The sequence below is a fragment of the Cygnus olor genome, chromosome 19, assembly GCF_009769625.2.
Source record: "Cygnus olor isolate bCygOlo1 chromosome 19, bCygOlo1.pri.v2, whole genome shotgun sequence".
Classification (NCBI taxonomy): Eukaryota; Metazoa; Chordata; class Aves; order Anseriformes; family Anatidae; genus Cygnus; species Cygnus olor.
In genome coordinates this window covers 1,555,171-1,582,863 of record NC_049187.1, presented here as the reverse complement: position 1 = coordinate 1,582,863, position 27,693 = coordinate 1,555,171, and the positions used below count along the sequence as shown (strand labels likewise).

At 47.6% G+C, this 27,693-nt stretch overlaps 1 protein-coding gene across 6 annotated transcripts; it reads left to right on the top strand.

The window, feature by feature from the left end:
• Nucleotides 1-34: 34 nt before the first annotated feature.
• On the top strand, nucleotides 35-27,292 carry SLC31A1 (solute carrier family 31 member 1). Of its 6 annotated transcripts, none has more exons than XM_040531080.1 (6): nucleotides 35-107; nucleotides 15,117-15,177; nucleotides 19,786-19,901; nucleotides 22,084-22,156; nucleotides 22,548-22,716; nucleotides 23,399-27,292. In XM_040531080.1, the coding sequence occupies exons 3-6, from the start codon at nucleotides 19,791-19,793 to the stop codon at nucleotides 23,598-23,600; spliced, it is 555 nt and encodes a 184-aa protein (XP_040387014.1). In that variant the 5' UTR covers nucleotides 35-107; nucleotides 15,117-15,177; nucleotides 19,786-19,790; the 3' UTR covers nucleotides 23,601-27,292. The 6 variants fall into 6 exon arrangements, with proteins under 6 accessions (XP_040387014.1, XP_040387020.1, XP_040387015.1 ...); XM_040531086.1 differs by having other exon boundaries at nucleotides 60-107; nucleotides 19,791-19,901; XM_040531082.1 differs by lacking the exon at nucleotides 35-107 and adding an exon at nucleotides 14,125-14,255.
• Nucleotides 27,293-27,693: the final 401 nt, after the last annotated feature.

Genomic DNA, 27,693 nt, shown 5'->3' with positions numbered 1-27,693 from the left:
GGGGCGCTCCGGTAGCGCGGGCAGAGGGAGAGGGAGGGGCGGGGCTTAGCGGACGAGTCCGGGCAGGGGGCGGGGCGAGGCAGCAGCGTCCTCGTGGCGGTCGCGCGGTGAGTGGCGGGGGTCAGCGCGCACTCCCCCCCCCCCCCCCCTTAGCTCCCCTCAGGGGGGCGGGCGGGCCACGGGGGGGCGGTGGTGCCGCCGCCCGGGTTGGGGGGGGGGCTCGGTCAGGGTCCGGGGGGCACCGGGGGAGTCCGGGGGGTCCCGGTGGGGGCGGTGGGGGCGGTACGGGAGCGGTACGGGTCGGGGGGGGGCGGCGGGGGGGGCTCTTGGCGATCCCGCGGCGGGTGCCCGGTCTCGGAGCCGCCCGCCCCTGCCGGAGCCGCCCGAACCGGGCCCTGCAGCGGGCACCGAGCCCCGGTGTGCGCCCAGGCGGTGCCCGCAGACCGGACACGGCGGCCCTGGGGGCCCTGCGGCTGCCGGCGCCGCTGGGGCGCCGCTCGGGGGGCGCCGGGGGCTGCGGGCAGGAGGGCGCCGGGTCCCCCAAAGCCAGATTCCCCAAACCCAGATTCCCCAAACCCAGATCCCCCAACGCCAGAAACCCCAAAGCCAGGTGTCCCAAACCCAGATCCCAACGGGGGTTTGTTCGTGGTGGGAGTGCGGCGGGGCCGGGGGTGGCGGCCACTTCAGCTCTAGGGGAGAAGACCCGCAGGAGCATTAAATACCCTTCTCGTTGAGGGACCTTATTTTAGAGTGAAACCTGCAAAGGGACAAACTCCATGCTTCTATTTAAAAGACACACACACACGTGATAGATATCTTATAAATAGTTCAGTGTTAATTGCTAATAGAAGCGGATCGTTCCTATCGGGACATGGCCTGTGGACATGAACTTCAGGTGGATGGGCTTCCTGTGTTTCTTAAGTGAAAGGAGAATTTGGTGCTTTGCCTCCTTTGTTTCTGTCAAGTTTGTAGTCAGGATGTATTTTTTAAACAGTGAAGGCCTGTATGGATAAGGCCTAGTGATGCACTAGCATTTAATTTTCAAGTGACTTAAGAACACCGGTGTTATTAAGTCCTGTTGAAAATATATTATTATTTTTTTTTAGTACGGGGCTTAATTTAGATATCAGGAAGACTTAGGAAGGTAAAACATAACAGTTCTGGTACAATCAAGGATTTCTGTCCCGCGAACAACCCCTGAGCTGAGAATCCAACGTGCTTTCCCAAACTGGGATTCGGCACAGAGTCTTAATTTCAGCGAAGCGGGGGAAAGTCTCTGGTAGAAATGCATACTGCAGCACTAAGGCAAGCCTCGTTTCTAAGCCTATCCTTAACCACTTGCCATTTTGCTTTTAATTTAAGCTTTGTTCATCGCCCTCTTCAGCAAATGAGCTTCCAGTGGGCTTGTGGCTGCACACAAATTCACAATCATAGACCAAATTTTCCTGTCCATGCTCAAATACCAAGCTTCAGAATGCTTACTAGTGTTGTTTATTGTGCAAGGGTGGATTAAACTCTCTTCACAAGTGTTTATTAGTTTCTTTTAATCTGTTTGATCTTCACTTGCCTCTGCTAGAGCCTGAAGTAAGTAAAGCTTCTGCAGTATTTTTGTGAGTAACAATACGGGATTGTGTAGGCTAAGTTAGGATTTAATTTAATTGCTCCGATTCTTACTACTTCTGATGTAGCATTTTCTGAGACTTTCTGCAAGGTTTGGATTATGTGTTACTTTTCCTCAGCCTTCCTTAAAACGTGGGGCATTGAGAATGATGTGTAAATATTAGCGTTTAGATGCGTGTTGGCTTCAGAGCAGCGTGAATACCTTTCTGAAGCCAGCTGTGGCAGCTCTGCTGCATGTCACAAAATTAAAGTGATGCTTTCTGTTAGGTAGATTGAAATCTGCGCTATGCATTTTTTACTTCACTCCCTGCTTCCCCCCCCCCCAAAAAAAAAAAAACGGATAGAGAAGAACAATATTCCCAGAGGGGCTGTACACTCCCACACAACTTTGTCTTATGAACTGCTAAATTTTATACAGCTGTTCTCTACTGAGATTTTGCCAATTGTTGGATGTTACAGAGAATTATTTTTATTTCTTATTGGATTTCTAATCTAGAGCAGCTTTTGAGATAGGTGGATAATTACAATAATTTCTCCAGGCTACGGTAAAGATGAAGAATTAAGTAGGCTTTTCAGGTCACTTCTGCATGTGTGCTTTTTTGTTTTAAAGGTGTGGTCCCTGACAGTTATTCTGGCTTGCAGTGGTGCAAGGACAAGAAGGTTCTCCTCTCCTCTCCTCTCCTCTCCTCTCCTCTCCTCTCCTCTCCTCTCCTCTCCTCTCCTCTCCTCTCCTCTCCTCTCCTCTCCTCTCCTCTCCTCAAAAAAAGGTTTGGAAGGATTCTTCTCTCACTCCCACTTCTACAGAGCAACTTCCAAGTTTTGGATGAGTGAGGCACCCTATCCCTGGATGAGAGTTTTACTCTCGAGAAGGGAAGGCACTGAGAATACTAATCTTTTACAGTCTTCTAGTACAAATAAATGAGAAGACCTGCCGTATTCGCACAGTAAGTCTTTAGTCAGTGCCCTAAGGAGCTTCCTTTCAGCTATCTTGTTTTTCAGTCAGACATTAGGTCAGAGGGAAGACAAATTTTTTTTATTCTTTGAACTAAAACATAATATTTTCTCCTTTCCTTTTTGGCTTCTGCATTTGCTATAAAGACTCCTCTGCTCAGCAGGAAAATTTCATGTCTCTGAGACCTGCCTTCTCCACAGCTGACTGAAGGTCACCCTGAAAGTTAGCAGTAATCTGCCTCAGAATTTTGTGAAGTTGAGCTGAAGCAGACTGCCAGCATGAACTTCTCCAGGAATCTGCCAGGAAATTGCTGGGAGTCTTGGCACTTTTTCTTAGGGAAGGATGAAAAAGACTCAATCTAGTTAATGTTTTTTTGTTGTTGTTTGTTTGTTTTTTCAAGAAAATCAAATCTTAGTTAATAGAGTACTATTGCCTTTTGTTTCAATCCTAGTTTCTGGAAATATTCCCAGTCAAGTCCCAGGGGACTCGAGACCAATGATTTTTTCATTAACCTTTTCTTCAGCTGAAAGCTGGAATCTGCTAATGCAGAGAATAATGGAACTAGTTATTGCAAACAAATTAAACTCCTGTTTTGTTGCACTACAAATTAACTTTCTAAAGCCTTTCATTTTTTGGTCCTGGAACTTGACTTTTCTGGTCTAGAAGCCAATCTAGATGGGGGAGGCTGTGATAAAATATTTTCTTATGTCTTTCCTTCTCTGTTGCCCCAGTCGTGGTTGCCATCTTCTCAGCAAGGATTTCACAAGATGTCTTTTCCTCCCTCTCTCTCACCAGTTCATATCTGCAAGAGTCCTTTCCATTTGAGCAACTGATTGCTAGCTGGAACAATTGCTTATATGAAAAAATATTTTAAATTTAAATCTAAATTTTTTTGCTCTTTCACTGTGCACGCATATAAAATTACCAAATCCCACAGTCGTTGTTTTACCACAGGTGTGGAAGCCATTTTATAATCTGTTTAAAAAAGGTCTACGTGCATACAATCCGTTCGCTCTAATATTGGTGTAAATTAATATAGCTGACCGTGGTATTTCTGGATAACGGACCAAAATGTTGCAAGTGATTGAGCTTCTTCTGTTCTTACTGGATGCTCAGCACATCCCGATATTGGGCCTGCGAAGCTGGGAGAACGCCAGGAAGAGGATACAGCTGTTGTACAGCAAAGAGCGAGAGCACCAAGTGCTCTCCTCTGACTTCAGGGAGCTGCTTCGCTTCACAAAGCCGTCTTTTCCCATGCACGCTCAGTAGGGATCAAAGATTCAAATCTCATTCCTGTGCTCAAGGAGCATGAGCTTGGAAAATGAGCTTTTTGATATGTTGAGCTGATCTTTTGGCTAACTTGCCTAGGAGAAAGCTTGACGGTCTTAGCTTTTTTCTTTTTGGAAGACTTAATGTGTCTCCTCTTGGTGGAAGGTGTGCGTACACTTAAACTTACAGGCTTTTCTTTGTTATAAGTAATTTAATTGGACTTGGATTTGTAGGATTAGGTACTTTCAGGCCACCTCCAAGATGCAGTGCACTTCCTCATCTTACAAGCTGATGCTCGGTAGCCTGCCAGCTAGCCTTCTACTTTGTGAGCTTGGAGAAGCAGCTGTTTGAAAAGCAGAACCTCGTGGCGAATGGCTTCAGGCTGCTGAAGGAGGTGCTTGTCCCTGTGACCCGGCCTGCTTCTTGTCTGATTTCTTTCAGACACTGAACACGCTCTGTGTGGGATAGCTGAGCAGCCCGTTGCGGGCTTGGTGTCTTGAGTGCCCGGCCTCAGCGCACGGTGCAGCCCGACAGTTCCTCGCAGCTCCCGGCTGGGTTTCTCCATCTTGTGTCTGGACAGAGACAGTGCTGAGAGCCGGGCATCTGATTAATCAGTTACTACCTCAGTTAACTTTTCCTGCTCTGAAAGGCTTTGTGCTATAGAGATTTGACAACGTATTGTCACAGCTTGCCTGCGTTTTCCAGCTTGCATCCTTTACTTAGGAAAGAAAAACACTAACAAATGGAGCAGGCTCAAAGGCAATGCTCCCCGCAGGCGGGCGATCCCAGCTCATTCTCCTTCAGCCCTCAGGACGTGACAGCAGCGGCTGCTGTCAGTGCAGTGCTCCGCAGGAGGGCAGCAAGATACCCTGCGGGTTTTCCGATATGGTAAGTCAACCTTTGGACATCAAAGTGATAAGGGAAGTAGCAGCTCAAGCTCCTGAGGAACACACCCAGCCATGGAATATTATGGAAGTGAAATGCAACTTAGAGCATTGGTCTGGTTGTCTTGGTTGCCTCTTTTATGGCTCCCATGTTTATCTGAGCTCTGGTCTAATGGACTTGATGAGAGACTGAGTCATGATTTCTGGGTTCTCTGCCAGGAGAGTTTTATACAAATCAGGTTACCATTAGCTTTGGTGGCCCTCATGAACTTGGGATAAGACATTATCTCACAAGGAAGTACTGAACCTTAATGTTTAAGGTGATGTCAGGTGAGACTGAAGGAGGCCAGAGAAATAAGCTACAGAAACTGTCAAACTGAAGCCTACGTGATTTAAAGGAAAGAGTTCCTCGTGTTCCTGCTGTGTGTTTGGTTGTACGTGTAAAGCCATTTCTGTGTAGCCTTCTTCATACAGAGCATAAACGCAAAGTGATGTCCTTAGTTATAAAATATCCTGCTCTGTGCATAATAAAGTCTAATACTCTTTTTTAGTGGAGAAGCAAAATGGGCAGAATACAAAATAGGTTAAAAACGCCTTTTGGCAGTCATAGAACTTTCCTTAGTTTGCTGAATTAAGTAAAACTTTCCAGTGCATCACCATTGTAGGATCATGTGCACTGCTTGCCAGCTGATTCCTTTTCATGCAGCTCTCGAAACCACTGTGCCTACAATACAGGCATTTGTATTGCAGAGCCCAGTAGAGCTCCTTGAACTTTTTCTTCTTTGTCACATTTATTCTTCCATCGCAATTGTTGATGCCAGCTACTAATCAGAGAGATCAGAGAGTCAGTATCTGACTAGGACATGTCATCGGAGACTTTCTGCACATTTTGTCATGTATCTGCCTCATTGTCATCTTTTGCCACCCCTCTAAACCCCTAGAAACTGACCTATACCTCTGAAAACTTCACATTTCTTCTTTGTGGAATAGCTACTAAATGAACCTAAGCTTGTTCTGTTACGATATCCAAAAGCAAGAAAAGCACTAATTTCTCTGACAAATTAAAATCTGAAACATGTTTTGTGCAGTGTGTTTGAAAAGCATCTCTACAGCACATTTAGTCAGTCTTAGAAGGGCAGAGTTCTAAAATCTCGGTGCATTTTTGCAAAGGTCTTGTGAGGAAAACTTGGGAGTTACTTTAGCTATCGTGGAGCTTTCTGTGAGCATCCCAGCCCTTCATCTGGTCCTGACATGATTGACTTCTGCCTTCTGTGGGCTGCATAGGCTGAGCAGTAAATATTTATCTTGGGTCATATGAAATCTTTGGCTGTAACAATAGGGATTGTCAATATTTTATGAGAGATGGTTTCACCCAGAGTAGAATGTAGCCCAAATTCCTGCTGCTTCAGCCTTTATCCCTGGTTTTGCCTACGTAGGAGAAGCTGAATTCCCTGCTGACTAGATTGCAGGTAATAGGTCTGGCTTGAAATTGGCCGTGGGTCAGGCAATAAACAGGTTTAAAGCAGAGTAAAAGTGATCATAGTTAAATCCGAGCAGTAGTTAATGATTAGCCTTTTTGTAGATAATGATATGCATTCTGCTTGTCAGCGTTATCTGAAAGTTTGAAAACTTTGATCCGTCTCAGGATTGTAGCCCATTTGGAGAAGACTGCTCTCCTGGAGGCAGTAGATGGAAAATCTGTCCCTGGGATAGTAAGTACTCAGATTCTTTTTTTTTAAGCTCTGAATCATTTCTACTTTGGATTAGCAGCTCTGTGGCAGCCCAAGGATTTGAGAGCTAGATGAAAAAGGCAGTATTAAGGCTTATTCCCAGGGTGGTTTATTGTCACTCAGAGCTAGGATCAAAAATCTGTTGATCGCTATTACTTCTAGCTTTCTACACCCTAGAGGTAATCCTGTCAGAAGAGTGTCATGAGACCAAGACTACTTGACTCTTCCAAAGGCAAGTCCCTTCCCAGAGCATGGCTTGGTTTGACGGCCCTTTCCTGTTTCTTGATATCGCAGATCTTTTCCCCTGCTGAGGTGACAAAGCTTCAAGGTGGGATTGTATTTTTGCATCCCCCAAAGTGAAAATGTAGAGGTGCTCTGTTCTATGGACTAGGGCTATGAATCTGTTTCCCTAACTCTTACAAGGATTGGCGTGACTGTTTGCACGTCACATGTTCCATCTTCTTGCTTGTATCTGAGATGAGAGAGCAAGAGTAGGAAAGTGCCTCTGGAGATGTATATTTTGGTCTTAACCATCTGTCGAATCAGAGATCGACGTCCTGGGCTTAATTAAAAGCATAGTAGCATGGATTTTGCTGATGGTGACATATATTCCACCTTGCATTTTGCTGAAAAACAGCTTCAGGCTTCTCAAAACAAACCAGTGTTTTGGACAATTGAAGCCCCAAATAATTTGTTCCTCGGCTCTGGTAGAGCGAGCTTTAGTTTGGAGGCAGAGTCATAGATGGTGACACAGAGAGAAACAAGCAGGCATGCGTTGCACTTCTGTAAGCAGGGAAAACTAAATATTTTTCTAAAAGTCTGTTTTGCAAACTATTAGTTGTTTAGTGAAAAGCCTGCGTTTAAAAGGTGACCCTGACATGCCAGACCAGGACTCGGAAACCCAAGCGTGTTCCCGTGTGAGCTGACATCAACCACGCGTGGCTGTTGCGGCAAGGTCTGGCACAGGCTGCAGCATGACGGCTCCAGGGGAGGCGGACGGCTGAGTGGCCGCCTTAAAATGCTGTGTCTGCGTACAGACACACACCTGAGGAGCAACTGGAGGCAAACAGCCATTTAAGTACGAGAAGAAAGGGAGGAGAAATTAGGGCGAAATGTGCTCCTGGGATTTCTATTCAAGGAAGCTTTCACATGTGGTAGAAGCTAATGCTCAGTGAAGGTGTTGCCCTGCGATGAGTGTACTGGAGATGGAAAAATAAGTATGAATTGCTTACATGGGTGTATCTCATATCATATGTGTGGAATGGATTCCTAAAACTGGATTAATGAGGACTTCTGGAGTGTGCTTTTCTTCTTGTCCAGATTCTCAAAACATAGCCTGAAAGTCAATTTAGAACTTGTATGGCTGCTGGCTCTTTCAGGCCTAAGACGGGCTGTGATGGTGAAAAATATCCAAAGGTGAAAACCAAGCCCGTTTTCCGTGTGTGCAGGTTTGTGTCTATGGCTAAGTTGTTGTCAGCTGATCCATTCACTTATAAGTGTCTTTGTTCCCACTGCAGTGCCTTAGACATGGCCTGAGTTGACCGGAGGGAAGATTTTTCTGCCGAAGGATTCCCAGGACGAAATGTTTAGGAACAGGAGCTTTTTAGTTAGACTGCTGATCTGGACCCACGTCCATCGGTCGGAGAGCCTTTGCTCTCCAGAGCATGCAGCAGCTCCTCACCATCTCTGCGAGACCTGCTAAGTCCTTGGCACGTACAGGGCATTAAATGACACACGTAGCTGTAGCGCCTAGGTGGTGATGAGGTGCTGACCAGGCAAGCTGCTCTAGCTGAGCAGGGAAGTTAGATGAGATGATCTCAGGAGGTCTCCTAGGCCTCAGCAGTTCTGTGATGAAAAAATTCAACCATAGGTGCTCCTGATGTCTCATCAGGAACAGTAAGGTCAAGTAGAGGAAGATCTGTGAATCTTCTGAATTGCGTTGATGGACTTTTGGCTTCCTTTTATGATGCTGTTTGTTTTATTACCTTGTGCATTAGTTCTATCTGCATGAGACAAAGGTATTTATGATCTCGCTAGATAACATCTGTAATCTTTCACCTGTATTAAAGGCCAGCTAGTGCACTTTTAGGGCACGTTGAGTCACACGGCATTTTTGCAACTGCAGAAAATTTTGCTTGCTTACTTGAGAATGTGCTTGCTGGCTCCTAGTTTCATTGTGTGTCTCCTGAGATTATTTTACAATTGTACAGGATTTAAGACTAGAAGGCACCATTTTAGCTGGGTCTGGTCAGAGCTGCTAATAGTGTTTATACTGGTGTGTGTATTCCCACTTCAGCAAACCATGTAGCAGTGCTTTATCAGATATCAGCTTGCAAGCAGTACCTTGTCCAGTGTTTGTTAGGGATTGATTGCATCCGCCTGTGGCCACTGAATGGTCACAAACAATGATACAATTCCTTACCCTCTGGGCAGCAACACCCTTTTTGTGTGAGGCAAGCTCTCTCCTTTTCATACATACCAGTGCTGCAGGTGGCATGAACCTGCAGGAATCTGATTGCTAAATTAGTGAACACAAGAGAGAAAGTTGCACACAAAAGGTTTTTTTATTATTTATTTTTTCAGATGTGAGTTTTGCCATCATTAAATTAAAAAAAAAAAAAAGTCTCTTGTAAATAGAAGAATCCATGCTAGAAGCTGTCCTTGATTAGGACGTATAAAATAGGAAGAGGGATTGAATGTCAACTTCTTCAGAGCTGGGTTCAGGAAGCAGAAGTTATCTAATATCTCTGTCAGAATAAGTTTTCAAATATAGACTGTGGTTTTTTAGATTAAAAAGTGTTTGAAGTGTATCGCGAGGCTCGGGCCCTGCTTCAGTCCCTCAGCATGGGACAAAGCGGCAGGATGTGTCCGGCTCTCAAGCCGCGTGGATCGCATCTCACTGCTCACCATTTTCGTGATCGGTTGTGTAACATCTCTGCAGAAACCGCTGCCGAGGATAAGGAAGTGTCTATTTATTCAAGAAGTTGTGCAATGTTGGAAAGTGCGGGTCATGTGGCACCTCTCTTCTTTCTTCTTCCCCGCTGCCGTCTTGTTGCCCTCCGCTGGCTCCAAGGAGGGCTGGGCCGCTCGCTTGGGCTGACAGCAGGCATCGAGAAGTTTCTAGCAGAAGGGTCCTGCCTGAATGTCAGGCACAGTGAGAGTGCGCTCAGCTATGCTGGCGTCCCACCAAGGCCTGTTAAACCACTGGGATTTAACCTCTCTGCCTTCTCTCTGCTTAAACACAGCTCGGTCCCTGGGGCGAGGGGAGGCCTCCAGGTTTCTGTTCCCTGGGTGTTGGGCGTTTTGTGAGATGGGGACGCGTTTCTGCGCTGCTGTTTCGTAGCCTTGATGATCTGAGGAGGAGAGATGGAGCTGTGATAAAGTGCCCTGCCAGACTGCAGTCTCGGGATAATTGCTTCAGAAGTCTTTGGCATGCACAGGGAGTGCTGAAGAGGTTCTTCGGCAGATGCCTCCTAGGAACGGCCTTTGATGGAAACTTGTTGGTACTAGCTCAGCGCTGGTGCCGGTGCTGGCTATAAGGAAGCCTGGTGGAGGAGCTCTTTAGCCTGGCAGTTTTATGAAGAAATGGTAACGTAGCATCCTCTGTCAGTTTTTGGTGCTTGTGATCCCGTGGCACACCCAGATGAGCGAGACAGCCTTGGTAAGGCGGCTGCCCTGCTCTGGGAGCCGTGGGGCTGGCGCTGACTCCCCAGGCCCTGTGTCTGTGAGGTGCCTCGGTCTCAGGCACTCTCTGCTCTTGGGGGCATGTTCCTGCTGTTCTCCGGGCACGTCTCTGCTCTTGGGGACCAGAAAAGGGGGGCGACTGCCCCGCGCAGCTTGGCAAAAAGGAGAGGAATAAACAGTGCAGAGCAAATACAGAACATGAAAGGTCGGTGATGGAAGAAATAGAGAAATGGAAATGGGTGTGGGTCAGTGCTGTCTGCGTACAGAAAGGAAGAAGCTGCTCGGGAGGGGTGCAAAAGCTCTGCTGGCACCTGACGGCACCTGCACCTCCTCGCTTTGAGCTGGCCGGAGGTGCTGTGTCTCTGCCAGGGCTGGAGCGGTACCGTGAGGGAAGGGGAAGACTCGTGAGGGAAGGGGAAGGCTTGGCGCCCTCAGAGGTGAGCAGGCAGGTTTTGAACTACTGAAGAGATTCTGGCTGCCTTTAATTGGCACCACCTTTGTCACCGAGTCGCCGCCCGCTGGTACGGCATCTCCCCTTTTCTGAATGCCGACTGAGATGTTTGTTGGCGTGTGTTAGCAGTGAAAAAACAACGCGCCGCTGACAGCTCTGTCCCTGGCCCCTGCTTCTGGTCAGTGGGTGAGCGGCTCTGGGCCAAGGCGGCCGGGCTTTGTTTCCTGAGCTGCACTTTTGATTTGCTCAGCTTATAATAGTCCCGCTGGCTGGGGTTGCCAAAGAAGGCCAAGGCTGGGATGTGCTCGGATCCTTTAAACTGTCCCACCAGGGGTTCCACATTAATTTGGGATCACTCAGGTTGAAAGTACTCATGCTTTATCAGGAAGGTAGAAGGTTGCTGGTATACTAGAATGCTTCAGTTTATACTTCAGTTTATACTGTTTCTCACATCTTTTTCTCCAAAACTTGCCACTGCCTCCTGCCTGGCTGTCCTTTGTGTGGGTAAGAGCCGTCCATGCGTGTGCACAGCTCGCCAACCATCGGCAGCACTGTGATGGTTTCAGCATCTGTCCATCACCCAAAAATAGCTCCCTCGAGCCAGCGTTTTGGGGCAGATGTGTGCTCAGCGGTGTCTGCAAAACCAGCACCTGTAGACAAGGCAAGTACTGCACCGTGTTTTGCAAGCCTTCATCCTGTGGTGCTTGCAGGAGCTGCCAAGTGCAACTCCAGCGGCTCTCCCGGTGTCGTGCCCTTCCTAAGCTTTTGCATTTCTCAGTGCCAGGACGATGCTCTATTTTCAGCTGCATGACTGTGGTCTAGGCTGATGTACCCGCTGCTGTCTCCTGAGTCCAAAAGCCTGTCGCGCACCTTCAGAAATGTTTTCACGCGCAGCACGGCGCAGGGGACCGCAGGGGGCTGCTGTGCTGAAGAGGCGGCGATCTTCCCTGTGTCCCACAAAGAGCGGGGTGGCGGGGAGCAGGTGGAGGTGGTGACCCCCACGTTGGGCCCAGCATGGAGAGTTCTCTAAGATTGCAGTCCTGCGTTCAAAAGAAACCTTAATGCAGGTTAGTCCGTGTGAGAGTGTGTCCTGGATTCTCCTGTAGGTGCGGGGAGTTCCTGCTGCTCCCTGTGCTGATGCGCCCCCCTGCATCGCTGACCTAGGTTTGTGAGAACAAGGCACAAAGCAAGGAGTGGCGGCATTAGTGCTGTTGCCTCGTGCTAAACATGGCTGTGATCTTAGTGGAAGGAAGCTTACCTGCTCTGCTGATGGGGCTGAGAAGTGGCCAGCACCAGCAGAACTTCAGCCCGGTGGGGCTTGGGGCCCGCTGTGAGGCACCAGAGGACCACTGCTGGTCCTGACACGAGGTGTGCGTGCTCCAGGTGCGTGAACGGGGCTGTAACCGGCAGACTTGGGTAGCAGAAGCGAGGCTGCAGCCAGGAGAACGTTGGCAAGGACTCCTCAGTTCTGCCGTGCTGCCTGTGGTTGTCCACCATTTATTGCTTTTCCGTCTCTCGCAGTTTCGGTGTGGCTGAGCAACACGTTTGTCTGGAGAGGAGTCCCTCTGTTGCTCAGGCTGCCTAACTCAACATTATTTTCTCCATCTGTACAGATCCCTTGCTAGCATTTCTTAGCCTTTCCTCCACTGTTGTGGGTTTTACAGTCAGTGTTTTTGCTATGCAGGATTGTTTCTGCTGCCTTCCACTTCACTGGGCCCATTAGTAATGGCATGGGCGGACTGATACTCTGCTTCATGCAGTCTGGTGCATTGTCCTGTAAAGAACAGCTTGTCCTCAGATCATTTTTTTTTGTGTGTGTTCAAAGATTTAGAGATTTCCTGGGGAGTCTGCATAAGCTGAGAGCTTAGGACTGACCTTCCCCTTGCAGGGAGGCAGATCAAGCAGGGTCTCTAACAGAAGGTGATCAGACAAGTTTGCTATGAAAATAAACTCCCTGAGAGGGACGTGGCTGGGGCCATGTTAAGAGGAAGAGCTGTGGCCCCTCCTTCAGTAACAGGGATCATGCTGGGGGAAGGCAGTCAGTTTTTACCTTAGCTGTATGTGTGGGTCTTGCTTTGGTCCAATACAGAGCACCAACTTCATCAGCTTCTGCTAATCTGAATTTTAATTAAAAGTTGACTGATGTATATAGGTGCTCTGAGCTGCCAACTGATTTGCAGCTCCAGGAAGTCTGTGAGAGCCAGCATCCCAGCGGGAATCCGTGCTCCAGCGTTGGACCACTCGTTTTTGTGATGTGCAGGACTATAACGTGACAGCTTCATCAGGAGGGTGCAGCCTCTGTCTCTTGGGGAAAGAGCAGCCCTAAAACGAGAGCGACAAATAGGTATTGGTACAAGTGTGGAACGTGGGAAAGAAACTTAAGAGTTGGAAAGAAAAAAACAGACAAACAGTGGCAGCCAGGAGCCCTGAAGGATAGAGCTTTGCAGCTCAGATGAAGTGTGAGAAAATAAAAACAGCAAAACGACCGCGCTTTTGGCATGGCTCTTTGGCGGCTTTGCAAAGACCCCCCCCGAGTCCCCTCAGGCACTGAGGAAGGGGCATGTACTTGCAGAGGGTAATCGTTGCCCCCAGCCATGGGATCTGGCTGTTATGCAGAGAGCCTGAGCTGAACGCTGGATTAATTGTTCACCCTCAAAGCTCCCTGCGTGGGTGGCACAAGGTTTTGCTTCGCTCTCCCTGCATAACCTGCCTTAGTCAATGAGTTTGTCGGGGTGGTCTGAGAAAGGTTCCACCTCAGCCTGGGCAAGCCGTCTGTCTGAGGCACGGTTCGTGAACAACGGAGTGATTTTGGGGTGCTGGGTGCTGTGCTGTCCCCTCCAGCATCCATGGCTGCGCTGAAGTGGTTCCAGCTGGGGTCCTTGGTGGAGGTGGTGGCAGAGCATCACTTCTCCCACATGGCTTTCTCCCCTCGCTGCAATCTAACAGCCCCCAAGGTTATTTTTAAAAGTCCTTTCTTCCACTTGTGCTTGGTAGCTGCTGAAGAACCGCTCTCCACGTGCTGCTAGTCTGCTGCATCTCCCTCCTCACGCCCTTGCTGACTGCTTCCAGCCTCTGCGTGTCGTGCTGCCCAGGTGCCGTCTCCTCCTGAAGCTGCACGCGGCGTGCTGCTGGTGGAGCTCTTCTTCTGCCCATCACATCCTGCACTCCACCCTCTGGTATCTCGAGCTGGACATCCTCCAGAGTGCCTGTCTTCTTCCTTCTAAGCCTAATGAAACCCATCTGCACCAACAGCTTGGCCACGGGCCTGGTCCTTACAGGTGGAAGGTGTGCTCTGTCACGCAGCGAGTGTCTTTCTGCTTGACTCCGCTGATTCAATCTGCAAGCTTCTCCTGTCCTGGACAGAACCCAGGAAATCCAAGCTAAGGCAGCCTGGCAAGCTAACCTTCATATCGGAGCTCCCCTCCTGAAGCTGTTCCCTTCTCTTCCTTGCTCCTTGTCTGGACCCCTTCTAGCGTGTCGAGCTTTTAGGAAGCCCTAAACTTCTGGTGAAAGCTCCTGGGTGGGACTCTGGGGTAGTGACACGGCTCCAGGCCAAGCCACACATTTTTGCTGTGACCTTGTGAACATCGCTTACATTCTTAATGCACAAGCAAGAGCTCATTCTGCTGGAGTTGTGCAAGGGGAAAGAGGTGTGCAGTTCGGAGGTATGGGGGTCAAATGCAGCTGTGGGAGGTGGGGGCTCAGTCCCTCCTCGGGCATCCGAGTTCAGCCTGGGGTTGCTGAAACTGCAACTAGGAGAGCTCCGAGGGGAGTTTTGGCTTTGGAGAGCAGCAGTGTGTATTTGTAAAGCACATTGCAGTAAATTGCAGAAGACCAATCTGTTCGATCCGCCTATCTTTAAAGTGTGCCTATACAGCTTGGCACGGGAGGGCTCTGGCTGGCGTTACTGGGTGCTCTTGTAGTAGGAACAGGTGGAATTCGGCTGTCCCTTGGCTGTCCCCCTGTCCCTTTAAGCAGCTCTGAAGCTAAGCCTGGGATCTTGGAGGAAGAGCACTAAGTCCACAAGTTTGGAAAGGAAGCAGTTAAAGTTGTCAAGTTTGCCAGGAAACCGAATGAAGTAGAAGCAGCGCGCGGGTCCTATGCTGACTAGCTCAGACCATTCGGTGGTGACCACGGCTGGAGCCAGGGAGTGGTGCTGGAGCGTGTGCAGACGCTCGGCTTCCCATCCCACCTCCATTTACAGCAGTTGGGAGGAAAAAAAAAAAAAAAAAAAAAAAAAAATTGGGCTTGAGGCCACGAGCTCAGAGCCAGTGTAACTCAAACAGTCTGCCAGCTGGACTGCCGTGAGTAGAGCACTGAAATTTGGGTTGCCTTTTCCATGACTCATGTCTTTCGTATGTAGCGTTCCTTTGTGTCATGCAGGACGGGGCTGTACATGATGTGCAAGCAAGAGACCTTTGCCTTTTCAACTTGCCGTTTTTAATCTTTTTCCCTTGGCTTTCTCTCGGGTGCTTTCATTTTAAGTGTCAGTAAATCTTACCAGATGTTTTTCACTTCTTGTTCAGGAGGAGAGAAGGACCCCGTGACCCTGTTCTCGCTATCAGAAACGCTGTTGGAGACACTTAGGTAAGAACCACACAGCTGTGCTCGGGCAGAAATCCGGGGGTGCCGTGCAGGAGCTAGCCCTGTAGGCAGGGCTGGTGTGCTTGCTGCGCTGGGTCACAGCAGCCAGAGCAGCCTCTGTTGAACAAATAATTAGTGTAAAGAAAACTGAAGAGGTGTATTTTAAGGCTTTTGGGCAAAATCAGGGGAATTAGTTTTATTTCTTGCTTTTTCAGAACTGGCATGGGAAAGATGGGGCACTGTTTTGAAGGGAAGAGTTTGCTGCTGGAAGGGGTGTTCATTCAGGGCTCCGTCATTAATCCTGTTAGACTTCTGGTTTGGAAAGTGGCTTCGTTCCTTTTGAATGTGACTGAGGAAGCTCTGTTCGTGCTCCGCGTTTCAGACTGAGCTGACGTGCACAGCGCTTTCTGGGAGCTTGGCAGATCCTTCCTTCCCATAGCCTGTCCTGTTCGTGTATCCTGTATGTTGCCGTGTGTCCTCTGTATGAAAAGGTGTGTCTCCCTTGGGTGTCTGGAAGCTGTTTGCCGCAGAAAACCGTGATTTCCTATGAATTGACAGGATTCTGGATTAACTGTTTCCAGAGCAGAGCCACAAGAGATTGAGAAACTATTGTAGAGGTTATAACGGCTTGTGGCTGAGATCTGCTTGAGAAGCCTGCTTTGTGTTTGGCTTCTCACCAGGTTCCGCTCCTTTTCCCACTCTTTCTGTTGTGCACTGGCACAAGATACCCGTCTTCCTTCCCTTCTGCGTGCCCCGGAGCCACTGCCATAGCTTCCCTCTGTGCGTGAGGTGAGGCAGCGCTGGTGAAATGTTGGCAGAGGGAGAAAGTGAATCCCAGTGCTGACCCTGAGCTAACAGTTTGTTGTTGCCAGGTCCTGTTCCTGCCTGTAGGTTTCTGTGATTCCCCGGAACCAGCCTGGTTTGCTGAGCTGCCCCAGCAGCACTGCAGTGGAGGGGTACAAACCCCTGTGCGAACAGAGCCTGCCTGTGTGCTGAGCTCCGTCCTGCTCTGAGATGACAGCTTGAAGCAAGAGCGGTGCTGCACATAGCTCTGGGCCTTGCTGTTTTCCCTAAGAATTTAAGGGGTCGTGAAATGGAGGCTGTGGCTTCTCTGACCTGGGACGGCAGCACCTCGAGGGAAAGAATCAAGCCCCGGAAAGAACTTCCTCATTCCTCTTCCCTGTTCCACCCTATTTGTTTTCTTATGTGGTAGATTACTGCAGAGGGGAAAAAAAAATCCTTGTATGTGCGCGTCCCTGGTAACAGAGCAGCGTGGAGGCAGGTACACCGAGAGGTCTTCAGGTGTGCAAACACCGAGCAGTGCCAGAGCCTGGTGCAGCCGCTGTCTGTTCCTGGTCCCCTGCCCAGGGCGTGCTCAGGAACGTGCCCCAGCGCCTCTCTTTCCCTCTGTGCAAACATGTGGAGCAGGCACCGGTTGGGAGATCAAGTCACCCATTCAGACAAAAATACCTGCTGCTGAAATGCCGGGTTTGTTCAAGGCTAAACCTATTTAGAGAGTTTGCTGTAACAGAAACCAGGGTGTGTTTGTTTTTTTCCTAGGTATGGCACCAGGCTTGTTAAAAATGGTGACCTTTTCGTGACAGGCACAGCTCGTGTCAGTCAGCTTGTTTCTTGGAGCCTGCAAAAGCAAACCAGAGATTTGCAGCTTGAAATATTAGCATTAATCTATTGCTCCCGCTGTCCAGATACTGCTTTTTACCCTGAGACACGGGTAAATAGACCTGCTAAGATGTAAAACTCAGAGACTTACTGTACCGGCTTGTTCCGCTGGAAGTGATTTATTTTTAAACAGCGTTGTGTCCGCGCATTGGTTATCTTTAGTAAGAGAAAGACGGCCGAAGGGTCAGTCTTGGCTATTTTCTCTTGAGTAACTTAATCCCCCACGCTTTTCAGGATCTCACAAAACATCTTTCAGTGTTGGGCAACCGCGGTGGGGGGCGGGCTCGGTGTCAGAGCACCGGGGGGACTGGGGGCAAGGAGCCACGCAGGTGAGCAGCCAGCACGCTCCGTACGTCGTGCGACAGCTGCCCAGCCACGTGCAGCTGCTTGAAGTACTGGCCTTGTTGTTTGCAAGGGTAATACACTGTAAATACCTAGAGAAGACATACGCTATTTCACTCTTTGTGAAGACCGGTGGCAGTAAATCAGTGAAAAATTGGCCCCAAACCAACCACGAAGGGAGTTTTGAGCTGGTAAAGAGCCAGGGCTTCCGTGGAGTGCACTGGGACCTGCGGAGTCTGGTGGCAGCGTAACGTTCTGAAGCGAATGAGTGGTGAGATTGGGCTGCGGTCACTGGTGAGAACGCCAGAGCAAAAGTTATGGATCAGTCAACTAAAAGGAGGAGGAGACGAGATTTTGGCCAGGGGAGAGGCGCGGTTCTTACATTACTTCGTTCCTCTTGTGGCACGCTTATCTTTGATCCCATGGTATAAACCACCTTGGCTGCTCTTCCTTCTCTGCTGCAAAAGATATTTTAAAGCTTGTGCGTCTTGGCAGAGGATTCCTTTCCAAGTGTTTGTATTTTGGGACTTCAGTTCTAGCTCTTGAACATTTACTTTCAGAAACAGTGAGCTTTAAAGCTATACTATGTGAAAATCACTCTATTTGCTCTGCAGGCTTCCTTCAGTAATGCCTGTCCGTGTCAGGTGAGCTGCTTCTTGCATTAGTCTCTCTCTCTTTTTTTTTTTTTTTTTTCCTTCCCTGAACATTTTTCGGAGCTTTTTTTCTGGTCTCAGTATTTAAGCACAGATTGGAGGGGGAGGTAAGTGGAATAGCCACGAAATACTAGAACTATGGGCAGGGAATACATTCTGCTTTTAGCCAGTGCCAGTAGCTTATACTATGAGTTATTTTCCAAGCAAGTTATTGTGAAGGAGTCTGATGCAGTGAGAGGTATGCTGCAAACTTTCTCTGCACAGAGAAGCAGAAAACACCTGAGCTGTGTGTTGGTGGTATGGCTAATACCAGCTGACTGGAGTGCATATGGGTGCTTACTCGCATTCACAATTTCAGCGTTCGCAAGGAGTTTTAATTCTTTCTCTTGCTTTCCTCCCCAGCACTGCTAACTTAGCTTCCTTATCTCCCACAAATCTTTAACTTCTCTCATTGCCCTTCTGCTTTAACTCCAAAGCCTTCTGAGACCACCTCCTGTCACTGGTGTCCACAGGGACACACCGACCGTCATGTCCCGGGCCACCAGTGGTCCCTGCACAGCTCTGCCATAAGGTCGCTGTCACAGACCGAACCAGCTCCGCCATCAGCTGGTTGCCGTTTGGGTGTTTGCGTGCTAGTTCTGCTTTCAGCTTGGAGAGCTTTTCTAGAGTTTCACTTCTGATTTCCGGTCTAAATATATTCACACCTATCTGTTCAAACACCAAATGTATTTTAGTTTTCTAAACTAAAATAGTTAGTTTAGTTTTTTAGAGCTTTTTAAGCTCTTTTCTCTGTTATAAACGTTCCTGATGATTTATCTAGCAGGAAGTCCTCCTCTTCTCTTTTTTTTAAATAATTTAATCAGATAAAGTGTCTGTATTTTGATTTGATGTCACTTTATTTTACTTGTGGACTGGACCAGGAGGGTACAGAGTGCTCCAGGCAGGGTCTAGCACAGCAGCATCAGTGCTTATCTTCAGTGGTATCTCACCTGGACTATGCTGGGGTTGTCTTTGCCGGGATCATCACTCTGATGAATCCTGTTGTTTCAGGACTGACTGGTATTCCCGGGTTGTTTTCACTCCTGTTGCTGTTTCCACTTGGTGAACTTTCAGTGCACACCAAGAATTGTTTCTGGTTCCATCCCAGGTTGTGCTGGGTGCAGAGTGCAGAGGCCTTGGGCACATCTAACCACTAGGTGCATTTTTATTTTTAACGTGGCATGGCCAGACGTACCTCACTTTCAGTAACCTGATTAGGGATTTAGACTGGCAGCCTTCTCAATGTTTTTCTCATTGTGTGTAATGTGATTAGAGGGGAGATGTGACAAAGTAAAGCTCATGGAAATGAAATTGGATTGCCTGTGGCTATTGCAGACCTTTGCCTGGCGATAGGTCTTGTACCACCTAACGTCGTTTCTTGGTTAAACATGTTCCCAATAAAATGCATAACTGTCAATTAAGAGAAATACTGTAATCTGATCCTTTAGTATATGCAATTTAAAAAGGGGCACCAGATATTTTTGCCTCTTGCATGACTGCAATTGAGAAGAGACTTTTTCCTCTTACAGATAAGAAATGTTCCTTTATGCTGAGCACTTCTCTCCATGTGCTACCTCAATCACATTAGGCTGCCCTTCTGGCAAGAATGTTGAGGATGGTGCAGCAACAGGATGATGTAAAGCTGAGAGGGACACACCTCCTTTAGATGTTCCTGCTTGCTTTGCTATATGTTCTTTGCAGTCAGAGTGCAGGACCATGAGGATGCTCCAGAAGTTTATCCAGAGACAGTTATTCTCAGGCGATACCTTGGCGGCTTTGAGTATTTTCTCTTGCAGCAGCAGTAGAGAAACCGTCCTGTGTTTAGAGAAGTGCTTCATATAATTTTTCCCCTTTGTTTGTCTCATTTTTCCACATGTCTTTTTGATTATCTCTGTAGTAAAGATGTCTCACGATTGCCACATGAACAGCTCCATGTCGCCAACCATGCATCCTGATCATCACCACACTACAGCAGCCTCGGGACATGATCATGGATCTGGGATGATGATGATGGTAAGTAGCACAGTCAGCATGAACTGGAGTGTTTTTCCTTGTCTGTGGTTCAGAGTAATTTGTCATCTTGAAGACTGTGGTCTTCAGAACTGGAAATTTAGCTTAGCTTTAGAAGGCATGAATTAATCCAGTTAAACCCAGGCCCTACTGTGCTCTCCTGTGGTGAGAGTGGTAGGAGGTGATAAGCAACATGCAGTGTATTTCAGAGCTGGGGATCCTATGGCAAACTGGTCTTCCCTGCAAAAACCTTTCTAGCAGCCAGCCTGGTGTCAGCTCTCTGGCAAGCTAAAGGCCGAAATTCAAAGTGGGCATTCTCCTGCAAGAAAAAGAGGTGGATGCAGTTTGCCTGGGTTGTTAGCTAAAACCGTAACAGGCACTGAGAGGATTGCACGCTATTACAGTGGGTTGTGCTGACCTGCAGGCAAGCAAACTCTGTGCCCTTTTTCTCCTGAACTTTAGGCACGCGCTGGGTTTGGGGAGCAAACTGCTACCAGGGCTCTTTGCCACACTGGCAGTAAGGGTGGGCTGGTCCTGAGTCCTGCTGCTCCAGCTGGCTTTGATTTAAGCAAGTTCAGGCTTGTGCACGCTGGCATCACTGAAGCTTTGTAGTGTCCATGATGACCGTAGGATCTGTGTCATTGTGTGTAGCCTTCTTCTAGGGCCTTTATCAGCTCTTCCTCCCTTGTCTAAATACTTTTGGAGTGAGTTTGAGATTATTAAAATATAGCTTAAGCTTTTAAGGGAGGGGAGAGTGTGCATTTCAATCTAAAATGGGGATGTACTCAGAAATGCATTTTGTAAGCCTTCAGTTAAAGTTTGCCTGGCAGCCATACGCCCCAAATAGCAGCACTGCTGCTACTTCTATTGCAAACAGTATCACAGCAGGAGAGGAGAGGATTAGAGAGCCCTTCCCCTTCTGAACATGGCCCTGTACAGAGCCCAGGAGTGCCGGTGGAGCTTACAGTCCTGCATCATCACTGATGACATCTCTGGAAAAGGGTCTCAAGAGCTCCTCATGAAGCTCTTCATATAATCTTACAGCTAAGTAGTGACATTCTCCAATCTGTTACTTTCTGTATAATTACCATTTCTTTACAAGTGTCAGTTGCTTATCTTAACGGATAATTACAGGACCGTGCCTTATCCTGCAGCTGAGAAGTCTGATTAAGTGCACGACATTTTGAGTTGACATTGCTCATACAATGGTCAGGGAAGGAAGTGAATACGTAAAGCATCCTGGATAATAAACTGGACACATGCTAATGAATGCATATTCCCATTCCTCACTTGCACCGAGTATCAATACCTGTTTCAGCTGTGGTTTATGGAATTAGGCTGTAACACTCTTTGATTTGTGGGGTTTTTGGCTTAAATGTAAAGATGCTAAATTAATTTTAAAAACTGGTGTTTTATAGTCACTCTGCTCTGGGGCCATGAATGTTTGTTGTGCTCAAAACATGCTAAGCTGCAATGTGCTTACCTGGATGGGAAGATGACATGTACTGCAGCTGAGCTGGGATCACTGGTGTCTCCCCTTCCCACAGCATTCACTGTCTAGGTCCAGAAGCCCTTGTTTTCACCCAGGGGGAGCTCTGGTCCTTCTCTCTGTATAATACTAGTTATTGTACATGTATTTAGGCCTCTCCTTCTCCCACAGAGTATTAGGGGGTTCTGTAGGGAAACAATAGCATGCTGGCACAGTGCAGGATTGGGCCAGAGGATTCAGCTATACAAGCCCTTCCCCGTGTGAGCTCATACGAGGTTGGGAAGGAGAAGTAAGTGCCCTGTACCCCAACCCATGAGTAGTCACAGGGAGACAAGGGTGAGCTCCATAGAGACATCCCCAGTCCCTGTCTACTACTGATACTGATGCTGAGGAGAAAATGAGCTCCAAAAGCAAAGAGAAGGCACTTTTCCTCTGCAGGGACCTTGAAGGAATAAGCCTTTTGACTAGGGGCACTACCTAAAAGAGCTAGAGATGGAAACTGGAGCATCTTCAGCCATGGCTAGCTTGTGTCCGTTAAACTAGATCAACTAAAGAGGTTTTTTGAGTCTATCTTGTGACCGACTGACATGATCTAAATTCTTGGTATAATACAACAGCCTTTGATAAATCTTTTGTGAGCTCCATCTCAGCATGGACTATTCAGGCTCATTTTGATGTTCTTTATGTCTTGGACAGGCAATGACTTTCCACTTCAGCTATGAGAATGTGCCATTGCTGTTTTCTGGACTTACAATCAATACTGCTGGAGGTTAGTAACGCTGTCTCGTCCATTCCAAATAAAATGTTTGTGGTTGATGAATGTTGCTGGTATTACCTTTTATTATGCCCAAAATATCCAGACACGGCAGATGCAAATCCGTTTTAAATGGCATCTGTGGGGTGAAAGAAAGAGGAAGAGTTCATGTAGTTTGAGTTTTACTAGTCTTACTAGCTAAAGTGACTGATGGTTTCATTTCATGTATGAAATTCCAGTTGGTGTCTGAGTTAAATTCACATTTACCACCTGTATGTGTGTGCACAAGTGCCCTGCTGTAGGCCATGCAGTGTGGCGTTGTTAAATCACACGATGTCTCTTCTGACATGTTTTAAAGCAAATATCTTGTGTTCCACAGATAGAATAACATTTCCTCTTTTGTCAGAAATGGCTGGTGCTTTTGTGGCTGTCTTCTTCCTAGCCATGTTTTATGAAGGCCTTAAGATTGCCCGAGAATGTCTGCTTCGTAAATCCCAAGTCAGCATTCGCTACAACTCCATGCCAGTGCCAGGTCCCAATGGCACTATCTTGATGGAGACGCACAAAACTGTTGGGTAAGAATCTCGCTTCATTATGAGACAAATCTCTTCAGCACCTGAGAAAGGCAAAAATTGGGACAGAATAAACTTTCTCCAGCCAGTATAACTCTTTGTAAAGTATATTAATTGCAGTCTTGGACACTGCTTGACAGTTGAATCACTTGGCCAGCCTTCAGGATGGAGGACAAAAGAGGGAAAGCAGCAAGGAGGCAGATGAGCTTTTATTGTTATTATTTCTTTCCAAAGCAGTAAAGAGCACATCTGGGCAGCTCCCAGAAACAGAATTTGGGCGTTATCGCCAGCCACTCTGACACAAAGTCCTTAGAATCATCCTGTTGACAGCTAGTCAAAGCCTCTTCTCAGAGGAAAAAAAAAAAACAAAAAAAGGAAAGAAAAAAAAAAGGCCATTCTGCTTATTAATGGGGTTAAAATAAACTTTAGTTTTATTTCTCATCTAAAACTTTTGTCTTCCCAGCAAGTACTGTATTTCATTCACTGTCAGTCAGCTCTGTGGGGAAAAACAGTTCCAAATGACAAATGCATGGAAAAGTTTATGTCCAGCCTGCTTTATCTCCTCTGCCATTTCATGCCCACCTTGGCATCTCATCAGCCTGAGCTTTGTTTTCTTGTAAGGAATGTGCATTTTCCCATCTGCCTCTCACGGATGCTGACTGTTCTTTGGGTTTTGTGTTGTCAGGCAGCAGATGCTGAGCTTCCCTCACCTCCTGCAGACAGTACTGCACATCATTCAAGTCGTGGTCAGTTACTTCCTTATGCTGATCTTCATGACGTACAACGGATACCTCTGCATAGCTGTGGCAGCAGGGGCAGGGATGGGCTATTTCTTGTTCAGCTGGAAAAAGGCAGTTGTTGTGGATATCACTGAGCACTGCCATTAACACTGGACGCTGCCCAGATGCCCCTCCATCCCACTGCTCTCTTGAAATGCAGCCATCATGAAGACTGGATCATTCCTAAGCTGAAAGAAAAGATACAAAGAAAATCAACTGGAGTTCACCACAAGTTCCTAGCTGGGGTGCAGGGATGTGAGGAGCTGGAATATGCTGCTCCCCCATGCTGCAGGCTGGCAGCTGGGTTGACTCTTAAGCGTCCCGTGGTAGCCATTGGCTAGGATTTGCTTTAGTCTTAGATTATGCCATGATTGAAATTAGTTGGCTGACAGAAATGTAGAGTTTCTTCCTTTTTTTCTAAATGTTTTGTTTTTAAATTGTAAATGCACATCTGTGAAGGTTTTATGAACAGTAGGTAAAGATCAGAGTTTCCAATGGAGCCTACATGTGTGAATGGCTATTTTAATTTTTTTTTTAATATGTACATAATGCCAGGGGAGGAGATCTTCCTGGCATTGTGGCTTTTGGGGCCAATGGCACCTTCTAATGCAGAGTTCCATAGGACTCAGCCTCTGAGGAAGACTTGGTGCTGCACATCAGACACACTCAGGTCTGTCCTGGCAAGAGAGTACCTTGACCCCAGTGCTTCAGGGGGTCTAGGTGAGTCTGTCCTCCAAGCCCATCAGAGTAAGACGAGTGTTGCTAGTCTTCTGATACATCCAGTGGTTTTACTCAGCTTCAAGTGATAACATTTCAGTTTGGCTGCTTTCACTTCCCAATCATGGAAATACATGGAGTAGATGCAGAACAAGAATTGTGTATTCACGGGGCAAAAAGATTTTAAATATACCAATGAACCCATATTGATTTCATGTTGGATGGGTCTAGAGCTAGACTTCTGGCTTACTAAAACTAATTCTGTAAATGAAGCAAGAGCTAAATGATTTCTTGACACTAAAGGCTAACATGTCTGAAAGGTTGTTCCTTGAGTGAAATGAAAAAAGAAAACAACCTTGTTTCTGTAAAAGAGAGATTTAGGAAAGTGAAGAAAGAAAAGATAGGATTACAGCAGCCTTCAGTTAATTCTCAGGTGAAATTTGGAGTAGCTTGGGCTGATTTAAAAAAATATTCCTAATGCAAATGACTCCTCTTTGTCTTAATAATCATGCTGTGACTTTGTTAACTTGGAAGTGCAGGAGTTGAGAGTGCTAGCGGTGGATACATGTAGCGCAGTAAAGAACTTCCCATTTGGTGCTATGAGCTTTACACATTTCATGGGCAAAACAGGATAGCTTCCTGGATGGGTGATGTGCAGAAAACACTTTGGGTTTTCCAAGGAGCAGTTTTGGTTTAGCACTTTTATTACGCTGCTCGTTGTTGTAGGGAATGTTGTGCAGTTAGAATATGGCGCAGAGCTGGAGCCAGTTCTGCCCAGGATGCTCTCTTCATGCCTGTAACTGGCTGAAGGGAAGGTGGTGAGATTTCCAGAAGGCCACTGAAAAACAGACACCATTTTCAGGCTGATGACTAGGATGTGCCACATGAACAGGGAATGCTTTTGAGATGAAAGTGTCTGGGCACACTCAGTAGCAGTTTGTTGTTTTTTTTCCCCTCCAAAGACGTTACTAGTCGCGCTGTTGAGAGTAGCTATGTAAGGAAAGCTGATCTTTGTGAAGAGGTTTCTCTGGCCTTTATGCCTTACGGAGCACAGCCCATTCCTGTATGTGTGGATTCTTCGCTGTGCTGATGCTACCGCCAGCAGAGCTCACCCTCCGAATGGCAGCAGGAAGCCTGTTACTGCCGCTGCCTGGTGTCCTGCCGGGTCTTGAATTACACCACCTAGTCAACCTTCCTATGAATGATGCCAGGTATTTATTTGGTCATCTTGTTTTCTTTGGGCAGTGCAAATATAGAGCAGAAGGAGATGAATTAAAAGCAAGCTCAGGCTTCTAAATAGCTTCTTTCAGTAACAAATTTGCTTCTGGGTGAAAGAAGTAAAGCTATTTCCATGGAAAAATTGTGGCAATCTCCTGATGAGAGACAGGCTAAGCTCTTCCCCAGTCAGGTCTTCGGAGGTAGTTGTGTCTGTAGCAGGCTGCAGAAGTCACAGGTAGACTGATGCCCTCTCTCTGCATCAGTCACGAAGTGAAGATCTTCTGTGCCCTTGGGGAGTCATGTTTCTCTGTGAGAGGGGAAGACAGACCCTTCCAGTCCCTATGGGAAAGCTGCGAGGACATCTTAGTGCTTGTCAGAGAAACGTGAAGCAGTTACGTGCTGGAGTTGGCTGTGTGTGTTTTGAAAGCTTTACGCTGCAGAGACCTCATCCCTGAAGGGTTTCAGAGCCGATGTTCCCAACACCTCTACATTTGGCCTCTGGAACAAGCTGGAGCTGTTGCTGTTTTAGGGATGTGTGATTATAGGGTACAGTGGCTTTGTGTGTTGACACTAGGTAATTCATATACCTCTTGCTATGTCTTTCTCTAAAATAAAGCCTGTGCTTGGCCTGATCTTGCTGTCACTGAAGCTTTTTAGCCACCTTTCGCATTCAAGTGACCAGATGTGAATTCTCTGATTGAAACGATCAGATAGGTGACTTTAGGATCATGCAATTGCTGTGGCTTTTACGATACAAATTCAGTTCTGCATCACTGTACATGTAACCTCCCTTGAATTGTTTCTCCCTTGTGGGTGAACACCTCTGTTTTCGAAGAGTCATCCCTGCCCACCCTGTACAGGAGAGAGCGCACGGCTTTCTCCAGCGCGCAGAGGGAAGTGACGCTGACTTAGCAGGAAACTGGGCTGAAGTCTCCGAAGCCTAGCAGGTGCCCCAGCTGCCTTCCAGCAGCTCGTGAGCATCACAGCGTGAACATCAGGGGCTTGGGGGAGAGGTGCACAAGGGAAGGCCCGAAGAGGAGGGGGTTCAGGAGAGAAGATGGCACTCTTACAGAATGTGCTGTCTGCAGCGGGGACTCTTGCCCGTAGCTCTGCCCCCTTGGCACCCAGTGGAGAGCTGTGCCCTCTGTGCTGCTGAGCTTGCTGATGCAGGGAGGCACAGCTGGGAGAGGGACATCTGTAATCCCAGCTCTGGCCATGCTTTCTTTGGTTAAATGTTGACAATCCAGACAAGCCACCTACCTCCCCGTGTCCCTGCCTCCCTCTGGTCCTCCAGCTGCCACCAGCTGCTGTGCTCTTGGCCCAGGCTGGTGTTTGCCTTCCCAGACTGAGCAAAACCCAGCCTCCCGGCGATGCCTTGCGCTGACTGCTTTTGCTGCAGTCCCAGCCTTTATGCTGGCTGTATTTAAGTTGTCCTGATGTTAACACTAAACTCGCATCGAGCAGTGCTTGGAGGGAGGTGAGGACTCTAATGATTATTAGACTTGAGTAAATTAAATTCGTATGTCAACACATGTAGCATGCTTAGAATGTGATGTCCTGTGTCTGTCTTTGATCACACCCTGATATTCAGTCTCCACACGCTGTGCCTCTGGATTATCATCCTGGAAGAAGTGCACAAAGTATCCAGGCTGCGTTCATCAGCTGGCTTCTGTTGTTTTTCTTGGAGTGCCTTTTCAGTTGGTCTGGAGCCAGTCCCAACAGATCCAACAGGATGTATAGTTTTGTTTACAGTGGACTGTCACTTTTGATTTTACTCTTGCTTTTTGTGGAGGTAACTTGTCTAATGTTACTGTGCATATCAAGTCTCCTGTATATAATTAACCAATAAAATAGATTGCATTTTACTGTGGTGGATGTGTGCTTTAGAAACAATCTTCAGTGCAGAGACTACAGCTGAGGTGAAGGCCAGCAGCTTTTACTGAAACATTCAGAACGCAGCTCCAAGAGTAAGCGTCTGCTTTACCAGCGCCAGAAAACTGTGGCCTGGACTGCCCCAGCCCCTTTTCTCTGGCACGACTCTTCTGTGCCTGCTGTGACTGTGAGTGAGCAGCAGGGGACAAGTGCCCATCTTACTGTGCCTGGGGAGCAAAGTAAGGAGCAGCATCCTCTGGGCCTGCCCCTGCTGTGATCAGTAAGACCTGAAGGTGCTAGAATGGCAATGCGGGAAGCTACTGGTGTGAGGGTAATCCAGTTGTTTCAGTCCAGTTAAACTTAGCAGAGTGTGGGGAAAGCTGAGCTAGAAAGG

Coding starts and splice junctions, on each gene's coding strand:
- SLC31A1 (XM_040531080.1), top strand. CDS start 19,791: ATGTCTCACGATTGCCACATGAACAGCTCCATGTCGCCAACCATGCAT. Junction 22,157..22,547: donor TACAATCAATACTGCTGGAG/GTTAGTAACGCT, acceptor CTCTTTTGTCAG/AAATGGCTGGTGCTTTTGTG. Junction 22,717..23,398: donor GAGACGCACAAAACTGTTGG/GTAAGAATCTCG, acceptor TTGTGTTGTCAG/GCAGCAGATGCTGAGCTTCC.